Source organism: Lindgomyces ingoldianus (genome assembly GCF_010093535.1).
Source record: "Lindgomyces ingoldianus strain ATCC 200398 unplaced genomic scaffold BDR25scaffold_14, whole genome shotgun sequence".
Taxonomy (NCBI): domain Eukaryota; kingdom Fungi; phylum Ascomycota; class Dothideomycetes; order Pleosporales; family Lindgomycetaceae; genus Lindgomyces; species Lindgomyces ingoldianus.
The window spans coordinates 1,001,082-1,012,695 of NW_022985175.1; the positions used below are offsets into that span (position 1 = coordinate 1,001,082).

At 50.3% G+C, this 11,614-nt stretch overlaps 5 protein-coding genes across 5 annotated transcripts; all 5 read left to right on the plus strand.

Moving 5' to 3' along the window:
• Positions 1 to 119: 119 nt before the first annotated feature.
• Positions 120 to 2,451, plus strand: BDR25DRAFT_27301 (uncharacterized protein). The gene is made up of 4 exons (XM_033687338.1): positions 120 to 264; positions 318 to 353; positions 410 to 644; positions 839 to 2,451. The coding sequence occupies exons 1-4, from the start codon at positions 248 to 250 to the stop codon at positions 2,342 to 2,344; spliced, it is 1,794 nt and encodes a 597-aa protein (XP_033548284.1). The 5' UTR covers positions 120 to 247; the 3' UTR covers positions 2,345 to 2,451.
• A 1,011-nt stretch (positions 2,452 to 3,462) lies between these two features.
• Positions 3,463 to 5,090, plus strand: BDR25DRAFT_368289 (uncharacterized protein; the record flags this gene model as incomplete). The annotated part of the gene is made up of 8 exons (XM_033697045.1): positions 3,463 to 3,738; positions 3,791 to 3,792; positions 3,927 to 4,041; positions 4,103 to 4,240; positions 4,277 to 4,325; positions 4,369 to 4,475; positions 4,638 to 4,807; positions 4,861 to 5,090. The coding sequence occupies exons 1-8, from the start codon at positions 3,584 to 3,586 to the stop codon at positions 5,088 to 5,090; spliced, it is 966 nt and encodes a 321-aa protein (XP_033548285.1). The 5' UTR covers positions 3,463 to 3,583.
• Positions 5,091 to 5,610: 520 nt separating this feature from the next.
• On the plus strand, positions 5,611 to 7,205 carry BDR25DRAFT_286057 (mitochondrial carrier). The gene is made up of 4 exons (XM_033688223.1): positions 5,611 to 5,975; positions 6,023 to 6,195; positions 6,247 to 6,804; positions 6,859 to 7,205. The coding sequence occupies exons 1-4, from the start codon at positions 5,833 to 5,835 to the stop codon at positions 6,972 to 6,974; spliced, it is 990 nt and encodes a 329-aa protein (XP_033548286.1). The 5' UTR covers positions 5,611 to 5,832; the 3' UTR covers positions 6,975 to 7,205.
• A 412-nt stretch (positions 7,206 to 7,617) lies between these two features.
• BDR25DRAFT_325178 (NAD(P)-binding protein) lies at positions 7,618 to 9,019 on the plus strand (the record flags this gene model as incomplete). Its single annotated transcript, XM_033692200.1, has 5 exons — positions 7,618 to 7,657; positions 7,715 to 7,735; positions 7,786 to 8,316; positions 8,378 to 8,565; positions 8,639 to 9,019. 5 exons carry the CDS (start codon positions 7,618 to 7,620, stop codon positions 9,017 to 9,019), a joined length of 1,161 nt encoding a protein of 386 aa, XP_033548287.1.
• A 1,188-nt stretch (positions 9,020 to 10,207) lies between these two features.
• On the plus strand, positions 10,208 to 11,025 carry BDR25DRAFT_314016 (uncharacterized protein; the record flags this gene model as incomplete). Its single annotated transcript, XM_033691421.1, has 2 exons — positions 10,208 to 10,935; positions 11,004 to 11,025. 2 exons carry the CDS (start codon positions 10,208 to 10,210, stop codon positions 11,023 to 11,025), a joined length of 750 nt encoding a protein of 249 aa, XP_033548288.1.
• Positions 11,026 to 11,614: the final 589 nt, after the last annotated feature.

The following is an 11,614-nucleotide window of genomic DNA, read 5'->3' on the forward strand; positions in this document are numbered from 1 at the left end:
GGTCCCGCCGCAATGAGCGTCATAGTGAAACCGGAGTTTTGCCGAGATCACTGGCCAAGCTCATTTTAACGAGCGAAAGAGCCTCTTCTCCACGACAGCTCCTTCTTCCTCTCTACCTCCCCTCCCCTCCCCTCCCTCCCTCCCTCCCCTCCACTCCAACACTGCCCTTAACGCCCTTCTCTTTCCTTCTGCTACACATCAACTCCTCTTCTCTCCTCTCACCTTCAACTCGCCCACACCTACCGCCATGTCAGAGTACATTGGGTTAGTTGCGCCAGCCTCTTCGCCCAGAGCTCTAGCTGACCTCAACTGCGTAGATCACGTATATCTCTCGTCTCGAAGAGCGACATCCGGTCCGTTAGCGTCCATTGAGATTGGCAAATCAGCTTTTGTACTGACGGCTTCGCAGATATGTCGGAACGCTCGTCGAAATCAACTCAGAACAGTCCACAGTCTCACTCGACAATGTGCGCTCATACGGTACTGAGGGCCGTCGCGGCGGCAAGGACGAGTTCCCGCCATCAGACGTCGTCTACGATCAGATTGTGTTTCGTGGTAGCGACGTGAAGGATCTGCGCATCGAGGAGCCAGCAAAGCCAAAAGCTGCGCCGCCCCCAATGCCTGACGACCCAGCCATCATTGGAGTAAGCAACACCGCCTTCCTCTCATACACTTACCTCTTTCGATGACGAAACATTCCGGATGTTAACTCATAACCACCGAGAGCGCAAAACCGTGTGGATATTTCCGTTGCCTTCCTTCTGAGCATTGACCCTCCTACCCTTTTCATGCTGCATCAGTTCGGAAACGCTTCGCTGACTCGAGCTCTGTGCCGCAGGTCCAACAACCGCAATCACGCCAAGAAACACCTCAGAACCAGCAGCGTCCCCAGCAACCGCCGCAACCCCAGCAAGCTCCAAATTTCCCACAACATGGCCAATTCCCGCCCGGTTACCCACCCTATGGCGGCCCTTTCCAGAATCGTTTTGGGCCGCAGGGTGGCTTTCCAGGAGGCCCTCCAGGAGGACCTGGTCCATTCCCAGGTGGATATGGCATGCCAGGTCCGTATGGAGCACCACCTGGTTGGTATGGTCCTGGCCAAGGATTCAATCAGCCACCAGGCCCGTTCTCACCTCCGATGCCAATTGGCCCTACCGGACAGCAGAGCCAGAACCAACCACCGCAAGCTCCTAAGGGCAGCGCAGCTCCTATTGGTCCGCTCCTAAACAAAGATGAGAAGCCAACTACCCAACCCAAAGTCGCAGAGGCAGACTGTGTGACTGGACAAACCGAGATCAAGACCGGTCCGAAACCCACGGGTCAAACTCCTCCGGCTGGAGCTGCGAAGCACCCACCTCCGCCGCCCGTTGAGTCCAAGCCAGATGTTGCAGCCGCCCTCGCCCCACCCCCGACGCGGCCGGCTCAACCTCCATCAGCCCCGAAGGCTGCACCAACAGGTCCCAAGGCTAATCGCATAGTCCCAGCCGTTCCTCTCCCAAGTCCCGGTATGCACAAGACCGCACCGCACACTGCACCTGCCCAAGCCTCAGCGCCAACTCCAGCCACACAACCACCTCAAGCAGCACCGGCCAACGCCCAGCAGTATCAAGACGCTACTCAAGCAGCAACTGCCGCAGTTGCCGCCGCTATGGCAAAGATGGACCTTGGACGAGGAAAAGCTCCACCACAGAACCGAACTTCTGGAGAAGTCCCTCTAGACAACCTCGCGAAGAAAGTGAACGAGATGCGCGCAGACGATCAAATCCGCCATGGCAGACATCCTGGAACCGGAGGATTCGCAGCCGGTCATCGAGGACGAGGTGGCCGGGGCGGTCGTGGCCATCACCATCACGTCAAAATGGAAGTTCCGGACACCGATTTCGACTTCGAGTCCTCGAACGCCAAGTTCAACAAGCAGGACCTTGTCAAGGAAGCTATTGCATCCGGCTCTCCCCTCGGCGGCGACGTCGCTTCATCACCAACAACCGAAGCCAACCTTAACGGCCATGCAAACGGAAATACATCTACGGACCAACCCGAAAAGGAAGTCGTCATCCCCGCCCCAGCGGCATACAACAAGGGAACCTCCTTCTTTGACAACATCTCAAGCGAACTGAAAGACCGAGAAGAGGCGGCGAATCGCCGAGGACAGGAGTTTAGGTCCGAGGAGCGGAGGAAGAATATGGAGACATTTGGTCAAGGTAGTGTGGATGGTTATAGAGGTGGTTACAGGGGACGGGGTCGTGGCCGTGGCCGTGGACGCGGGTATGGAGGATACCGTCCGCGTGGTGGAGCGTCTAGGGGTCGAGGTGGGATGGGTGCTGGAGTGGTTGAGGAGTCATAGTAGATATTGGGGGTTCGATGCGTAGGGTGGGGAGTTTAAGACGTGAACATGTGCTTAATGATAGCAGCAAAGGATGATGCCTGACGACGGGTGGCCGGAGTGTGTCAATGAATAGCGAGATGGCGGATCATGGAGTTTTACTTTTGGTTTTTGGGTGCCAGCCGAGCTACGCTTGGTGGAAGCTGTAACGGGGCAGGAGTTTAAATTCAGATCATGAAGCTAAGAGGTTTTGCGTGGGCAGGTAGGAGCACAGCAAACGGAAACCATTTCTTGGTCTTCCGGGGAAAAGCTTTCCTATGTCTTCAAGTCTTTTTCCACGGATGTATGTGCGTTTGTGCGCATGTCTTCCTGTCTTGTCCACTCTTATGTGTGTTTACTTGTACAGTAACACCTGCACTTTTCGGTTTTCTAACATTTCTATCACGGCTGGATGCTTCAGAGGTGCGTGTGGGCTTCTTATTTATCCAGCGGCAGCGTAACTGGATTCGGGGGATATTCGATCTAAAGGAATTCACGTTTGGATGATGATTGTATTGTACTGTTCGGATGGTGGGAGAGATTGGAGCGTGTGTGCGAGGATGTAGACAGACGCAGATGTGATCGCAATAAGAAGGGAAAGGGAAAGAGAAGTATGAAACAAATAAAGGACATTGGAAAATGGAGAAGGAAGAATCAAAACTAATGGCATGGGCGAGATACTTTCTACCTTCCTAAGGCTTCGTGTATGAAATGAAGTAGGCTAGTGGTAGCTGTCATTCTGGATTTACGCCACAGCGAGGACAAGTTAGGATGATTTGACGTAGCTAGGCCTCACGATTTCAGTAACGGGTTGGTCCGAAGAATCTTCTACGAGAAAGACCACTGGATAGATATATCCGATCGCGGAAGGTGGAGCGTCTTGCCAAGATGGAGCAACGAATAGTGCTGGAATATATGCCAACCAGAATAATAGAGCTGAGCGCTGTCACTCAATGCAGGCTCCTATCTAATGCTGGTTAGAAAGCCTCCTACACTATCCAACTCTTCTTAGATACACCAGCACTCATATCTAGAAATGATAGATAGAGTCGAGCTTCGAGGTGCAAATCCGGTGCTCTATGAAGAGAGAAAGGTGATTCAGTACTTCAATATCTTCTCTCTGCGGATCTATATGAGCTGTAGCCCCTCCTGTGAACACTCTATTTTGATGTAGCTGTGTTAGTGTCTCAAATCTGACCGAATCCATGATCACTTTCAAGGATGGTTGGAACACTTAGCTTTGGAATTGGACTTAGAGATACCTCTCTCATTATTATTTTCTATACAGGCATATCGACTTTCCCCGTAGGCTACTTGAGTGCTTGGAATCCTAAGACGGGAATTCGACAACTAGCCCAGGCTAGATTCTCCTTTGGGTAGTTGGCTCTTGGGTGATCGCCTCTTGCTACACACGTCTACATGTTCCAGCTGTGAGTGTTTCTGACAGCCCCACACCTTTTGTTCAAAGACACTGACTGTTTTGGGAATACTTTTATTTCTATTTTAATTATCCTGAACCTCGCCAGGCTCAGTGGATTCTGTGTTAATAATTCCAATATTTGAGGCACGGGCATATCGGTTGCTATGGATAGACAAACGAGCAATCCTGCAGTCTGTATCATCATTATTGCATTCCTATACCTTCTTATCTCATTCTGTGGATTCAAGATTCTTCACCTGTATGAGAGAATTCACGTGGATCCCTGCTCTCATCGCCATCATCATCATTATCAGATGCAGTGGCAAGCATCTGAAAGAACAGTTCGAAGTCCCTCCTCCCACCGCTCCAGTCGTTCTCTCTTTCAGGGGACTTGTGGCTAGTTTCATGCTGCCATGGGTTGCATGGCTAATGGTTTTTCCACGTATCTGCATCCGAAGGTACCCTTCTTTTCTAGTTACGCTTGACACATAAAGGGGTCTGGCGTTTCTCACTGTTCTGTTGATGACTCTTGGGGCTGTGATTGTGGGCTACCCTGAATGCATCTTCTTAGATAAAAGGTCATGAGACGAATTCAGTGAGCGGGATCCTGGCTGCTATGATACATCCTGCTGGAGGCTTTGTGCTATTCGTTACTGTTATCCTTGCTTTAAGTCTTGAAGATTCCCCTCTGAAGTAGTCTTTCCGTTGTGTATTTTCTTGCCAACGCACTGCTCCCTGGTAGAATTGCCATTCTTCCAACTCCATTACACCAACAGCAGCTCCTTGCAGTAGATATTAACATCACCAAATAGTTCCCTATGCTCAGCGACCTCTCAGCCACCATGTATAGCACAGCCCTAAGCTCCCAAATGCTCCTCACCATCTCTTCTGCATTCCCCACACCATCTTCTCCATCATCACCATCATTATTATTATCACCACCTCCATTGTCATTGGCGTCGCCATCTCAGCTGCAAACCCATTCTTCATCAATCTCGAAAACTTCATCGGAGTCATCGCTACTGGTCAACTGCGTTCATCGACTTGGCCCTTGTTGAACACATTGTCTTCCTTCGAGCAAATTTCAATTCTTACATAGAAGATGGACATGCGTGGGATGATTCTAAGAAGCTTCCTCTGGGGTTTTCGGTTATTGGGGAGGCGGGCAGCTCCTGGGATGTCGCATATCTGATTTATAGGTCCGATTGTAGAGAAGGCTGGGGATGTGGGTTTGAGTCTTCGTTCATAGTTTCGGCATTGTTGAATGCACAGTTGAGATATCTTGAGCGGAAGATATTTGGGAGGTAATCTAGGAAGCTTAAATCGTGCTACATATGAGAGTGGTATTAGATAAGGGTAATTTCCTTCTACGATAAAGGGGAGGGCCAGTAGATAGAGGTTCCGATGTTGAATCAGAGTCTCCATGTGCATGTGAGAGGTCCAAGAGTCGCACTTGGCTTCGGCTTGCACATGCTTGCTGTGCTGTACGTGCGTGTGACCGTGAGGATTCACGCTTAGCTTCGCCTTCCACATGTTTGCAACATTGCCTGACAACTGGTGGGCCCGAAGATGCTCAAGTGGCTCCAAAGTGAAAGCCACGTGATCATATGTCTGCCAATTATATGCTGAATGTCGGACTCTAAATATGGCATTAACAATAGTCAATCCTCAAAAGAATATCGCTCAAACTAACACGTCACGCATGAAAAGTCGTGAATAACGAAATTGCATCGTCGGGGGTGGATCTACATTTCCGATCACGTGATTTTGTCGGTAACCTCGGTATCCTCTGCGGCTCCCGGAATGAAGTCGAACGGTGACGTTCACAAGCCAGACGACGCTCCACCTCATAATGCGTCCCCTTTCTCATTTTGTTTCCCTCAGAACCTAGTGATACCTTCCTTCTATCAACTCTACATACGCGCAACTACTTCTCATTGCCTTCGTCCTTCGGTTGTGTTGGCTTTCTATCGGGTCCTGCCCCGCCAGCTCCGCGTATTCCCTCCTTTGACCATTCACACGTGAAGACCGCGTCCACGCTCCTTCCACTATGTCCCAGGAAGCGAAGACAGCACAAGAGAAACTTGCGGAATCTACCCAGGAAACTCCGAACGGCACAGCTGCTCAGCAAAGCGACAATGTTGCCCATGCCCTTGCGGGAGCCGGAGGAGGCCTTTTGTCTATGGCCTTGACGTATGTGTCTTGAAGGCATTACTCTTCGCCGCGCTGACAACATACAGCTATCCTCTCATTACGCTCTCTACACGCGCCCAGGTTGAATCGAAACGCGCCCAATCCTCCACCCTCAACGCTGCGAGGCGCATCATCAAACGGGAAGGCATTGTCGGGCTATACGCCGGTCTTGAGTCCGCTCTTTTCGGTATTAGCGTTACTAATTTCGTATACTATTACTGTGCGTTATCTGGGACATGTTTGCAGGGGGTAGCACACTGATTGGAACTAGGGTATGAGTGGACCAGGGCCTTCTTTGAGAAGGCCGCTTTGAAGGCTGGCCGTGCTTCGAAGAAACTCACCACAGTTGAATCCATGATCGCAGGTGCCCTTGCTGGCAGTGCTACGGTTCTGATTACCAACCCAATTTGGGTTGTGAACACGCGCATGACTGCGCGAAAGTCGGAATCGGAAGAGCAGGTGCTGCCTGGCTCGAAGCCAGCCAAATCACCCTCGACGCTTGGCACGCTCCTTTCAATAATCCGGGAGGAAGGCCCCTCCCGCCTGTTCGCCGGTGTGATGCCGGCTCTAGTCCTAGTCATCAACCCTATCCTGCAGTATACCGTATTCGAACAGATGAAGAACATGCTCGAGAAGAAGCGCCGCGTTACTCCAACCGACGCATTTTACCTCGGCGCGCTCGGGAAGTTGCTGGCGACCAGCATCACATACCCGTACATTACTGTGAAGAGCAGGATGCATGTTGCGGGTAAAGATGGGCCAAAGGAGGACATGTTCACGAGCTTCCGAAGAATCATCAGGGAAGAAGGCTGGGCAGGCCTATACGGAGGTAGGATCAGCACGTCATATCTGCACTTGACTCTATTTCTAACACATGCGACAGGAATTGGTCCGAAGGTCACTCAGAGTGTCATCACAGCGGCATTTTTGTTCGCTTTCAAGGATGCTTTATATGCGATGACGGTGAACGCTCGCAAGAAAGTTGCACTGAAGAAATAAGTGCAACGTAAACTCCAAATTAACGCGCGTCGTCCTCTCGCGGTCGAATTAAACGCCTCCAACAGGTGTGATTGAGATGTCGAATACGATGTTGTATGACTAGAGCCCTACAAAATACCGTGCAGTAGCATATAGAATGGTTGCATGTCCGACCCCGGATTCCCACAATCACTTATTACTACTTGTATATACGCGCAATTGATGTACACGTTTTCGTCCTAGGGTCTGCGGGTGTGCCAGCAGTTGTAATATCCAGCTCTGCAGTTCTTCTCGTATGCTATTTGTGTCCAGGACACAAGCTTCAACAAGACTCTGGAGGCGTTATCGTCCCGCAGATCCTATGCAATAGCAGGCAACTTATGCCGAAAGCTGTTTTTCTTTCCCTTGCCTGCCGTGGCCCCCTTTACGGGTATCCTGCACATCGACCGACATAATTGGGTGCGGGGTCTTCCAATCATTCCACTGCTATTTATCCCACCCTGCGCAGTACCCCACCAAACCTGGTACTTGGAGACCGTTTGGAACGAAACGGCGATGAAGAGCCTTTGCACTGTCAAAACCCTTTTCTGATACAAAAGAAAGCCGCTTTCTCTGCGTTTTGATGTTATTTTGGTCAATTTAAGTACCAAGGTTTGCAACAAGAATGGGTTCCACACCATTCACCCTCAAGTGGGGCATTCTGGGTGAGCTTCACACCACACGTCAGGTAGATGTACTTCCAACAATGCTAATGCGACCAGCAACCGGAGGCATAGCAAAAAGTGAACCCAAAGCCAATCCACTCCAATCTCCCCTTCTAAGCATTCCCTAGCATTCACCAAAGACCTCCTTGTTAACCCCTCAACACGCAACACCTCGGATATCTACCACTCCGTCGTAGCCGCCGCTTCATCATCCTCTGTATCACGTGCCCAATCTTTCCTCAAAGAAGTCGGCGCACCAACAACCGCAAAAGCCTACGGCCACTACAAAGACCTAGTTTCAGATCCCGATGTCGACATTGTCTACGTCGCGACACCACATTCCCACCACTACCAGAACGCGCGAATGTGCCTGGAGGCCGGTAAGCATGTGCTGTGTGAAAAATCATTTACAGTGAATACAGAGCAGGCTAAGATTCTTGTCGATCTTGCGAGGGAGAAGCAGCTGTTTCTGATGGAGGCGGTGTGGACGCGGTTTTTCCCTCTGGCAAAGGAGATCAGGGGGATTGTGAAAAGCGGGGTGGTTGGCGAGGTTAAGAGGGTTTTTGCGGATTTGAGCTTTTGGAATGATGTTGAGAGGGAGTTTGGGCCGGAGCATCGGATGGTGAATATGGATTTAGCGGGGGGTGCGTTGCTGGATTGTAAGCCTCTATCTTCTGAATGTTTTGTTGATGTCAGGGAGTGCATCTAATTCATGAGCAGTGGGGATATACTCCCTAACCTGGGTCTTCCAGATCCTATACCATATCGTGCCGGAAGCACAGCGAGGGCCGCCGACCGTCGCATCGTCAATCACGAAGTACGCTGGCACAGGTTGTGATGAGATGGTTTCCATGATTCTTAGCTTCCCGCCTAATAGCGCACATGGAATTGCAACTACAAATCTCCGCGTACCTCTCCAGTCCTCTTCTGCCCTATTCCACTTCCACACTCACGCCACACTAAATACTAACAAACCCCAAGGTCTCCCACAACCCTAACCCCGACCACCCCTCGGACAACCCCATCCGCATCCAAGGCACCCTTGGCGAAATCTCCATCGCCTTCCCAGCCTACCGTCCCCTGTCTTACAAAATGATCCCTGCATCCTCGCCGTCTCGCGGTACGCCGGCGACCTTCCAGTACCAAGAGGTCAAGCATGACATTCCTAGTGGCGGCCAAGGAATGTTCTGGGAAGCGGATGAATGTGCACGATGTATAAGGGATGGGAGGTTGGAGAGTGAGGGGATGCCCTGGGAAGAGAGTTTAGTTATTATGCGGGTTATGGATGAAGTGAGGAGGCAGGGGGGATTGAGGTATCCTGAGAAGTTGGAGAGTGTGGAGTTTCCTCTGGAGGGGTTTTGAAAGGGGTTAGGTGGGTTGAGTGTCGGACAGGTGGGGTTGGGAGGCGTAGTTCCAGAGGTATTTCCTGTCATTATTCAATGACAGGATAGGGGTAAACAAGATTTAGATGTGGCATTCTCTCCGTCCCTCTATTTCTCGGCAAGCAGTGACGCTGGTGTTCAGAGTTTCATCCAAAGCTTTTGACATTGCACAAACACTAACAAGTCTATCAGACACTTCAGAATTTTATCTTGGCCAGTGCAAATCCTCCGCCCTCTTATAAATTCTCGTATAAGACTATACATATCTCCTTCCACCCTTCTCCAACATCACCAGCCATGCAACCAGTAATTGGATATCCCACCAAACCCCCAAACCCTCAAGCTTCAAATATGTCACCTCCCACTTTCTGGTCCCGAACCACAACCATGATCCCCAGTATCCATGCCCTCTGTAGCAATGACCCACTTTCCCCTCTTCTATACCCAGCCCTCTCCGCATCTCTCGGCACTATGTGCATCTTCGCTTCGATATCCGTCAAATAGATGAATTCCAACCTGACTAGTGGCTCCCAACCGATGGCTATTCCGTCGATGTATCCGCCGGGAATGGGCTTTGACTGGGTGTTACGCAAGTACAGGAATTGAATGATCGTATTACGATGCGAAGAGAGAGACACAATTTGCGCGACGAGGTACGCGAAAAGGGGGAGGAGGGATCATTTTTTACAAGCTGAGTGCTAGGACCTGTTTAGACAGAATCGATCCTTGGAAAGGGCGTGCAGGTGTGTGAGTCAAAGAGAAGTGAGTTGGGAAGATCGCCAGTGATGTTTCACCCTGATTCACCTCAGTGTATGTTAGGTGCGTGCTTAATGGTGTGGATACATGGCAATTTCACTTTCATGTTTCTCGCATCTGCAGTGACCTAGGAGACTTTCCTTTCTGGTCCTACATATTATTAACTTTGTCTACTTTCGCTCCCGTCCCCGTTTGCTCGTCAAGTATCACACGTGCACCCACGTTTCACTGCCCAATAATTCGCTAGATGGTTTAGATAAACGCCCCTCCGATTGCTCTTATATCCTCCTCTCTCCTCCACTCTCCCCCTGCAGCATTAATTATTCTCCTCTCTCCTTCGCTCTCCCACTACAGCATTAATTATCCACCTCTCTCCCCACCCTTTCACTGCACACCCAAACCCTCCACCACTATGTCTTTCGTCGAATCCCTGTTCCACTATGTACCCACCACAGCCCAAAGCCTGCGCAATACCCCAAAACAAACCTGGATCTCAGCCATGATAGCCATCATCTGCTTCAGCACCTTCGGATACCTGCTGTGGAACTTCCCCCGCTCAACGTCTTTAAAGCCAACATGGCAGGACCACGACTCTAGCACTCGCACCAGCACCCCAACCTCCCCGAAAAAACCTGCTCCCCCACGTACTCCCGACAACCGCACTTCCATCAAGGTTGCAGCCCGGGATCCAACACAACTAACCGATAAGCTCCGTCTCCTCCCAGGAACACCACCGGGTTTTAGAACCGGTAGACTAAGCACGCCTGGATATCAAACCCCTGTTCCAACTGCATTTCTTAAGCGTGATTTCTCGAGTATGGCGAGGCTGGCGCCTGAGGGTTATAAGACGTTGCAACAGTACGGTATGTTGGATGAAAACGGTACACCGACTAAGAAGATGGTGGAGAAGTATCGGGGCGATGGGCAAGTGGGTGCTTTGGGAGATGTCGGTGTGGGTGTTAATGGGCATGCTGATTTCTTTGGTGGAGCGGGTGTAGGTGGTGTTGCGAATTCGAATGTGTTTGTGGAGTGGAAGGTGAAGAAAATGGTGGAGGAGGAGGAGGCGAAGGAGATGGGCGTGGCTGATGCTGTTATGGAGAGTTATTTGGCGGGGAAGATAGAGGCACAGGAAGAGGGGCTGTAAGTTTCTTTTGGAACGGAGAGGGGAAGGAGAACATATAAGCGTTAAGCTGACGGTGTTGGTGTAGATATTGCGCAACATGGTCCTGAGAGTGTTGTGCCTAGTATAGAGGATGGGTGGAATACAATACCTCCGCGGAAGGACCTTGGGAAAGTACATTAGGAAGGAGATTTGAGGGTATTGTGTCTCACAACGGGAAAAGCTTCTTGGTAGGTAAAGAGCTTAATTATAGGCTTCTTTCCACTGGTATGCGCTTTCGATGATAGTGGACTGGCATGCTCGTGAAGATGTGTATAATTCCGACGGTTATATCCTTTCCAAAATGAATCAAAATTGATCCGAGGATATAAGCGCTATACTAGAGTCCACCACAGATATCTTCGAAGCCCACCCAGCTCCTCATTCTTCCTTTAGCTCTTCAGACTCCATGCCATAAAAAGCAAAAAAAGTACTTCTCGTATCTGATTTCATCTTTCCTCTTCTTCTCCTCTTCGTTTAGTGATGGGTACTAAATATTAGAAGCTTATACCTCAAATTTTTCGGGTTTTAGTTTTGGGATTTGAAGATGGGGTTCAGTGGCAATTTGCCAGGTATTTCGTGGTGTCGGTGCAAAAACAGCGTTGTATATATGCCATCCAGGATATCCCGCTGCCGTCACACAATTGGTAAGATTTAAAC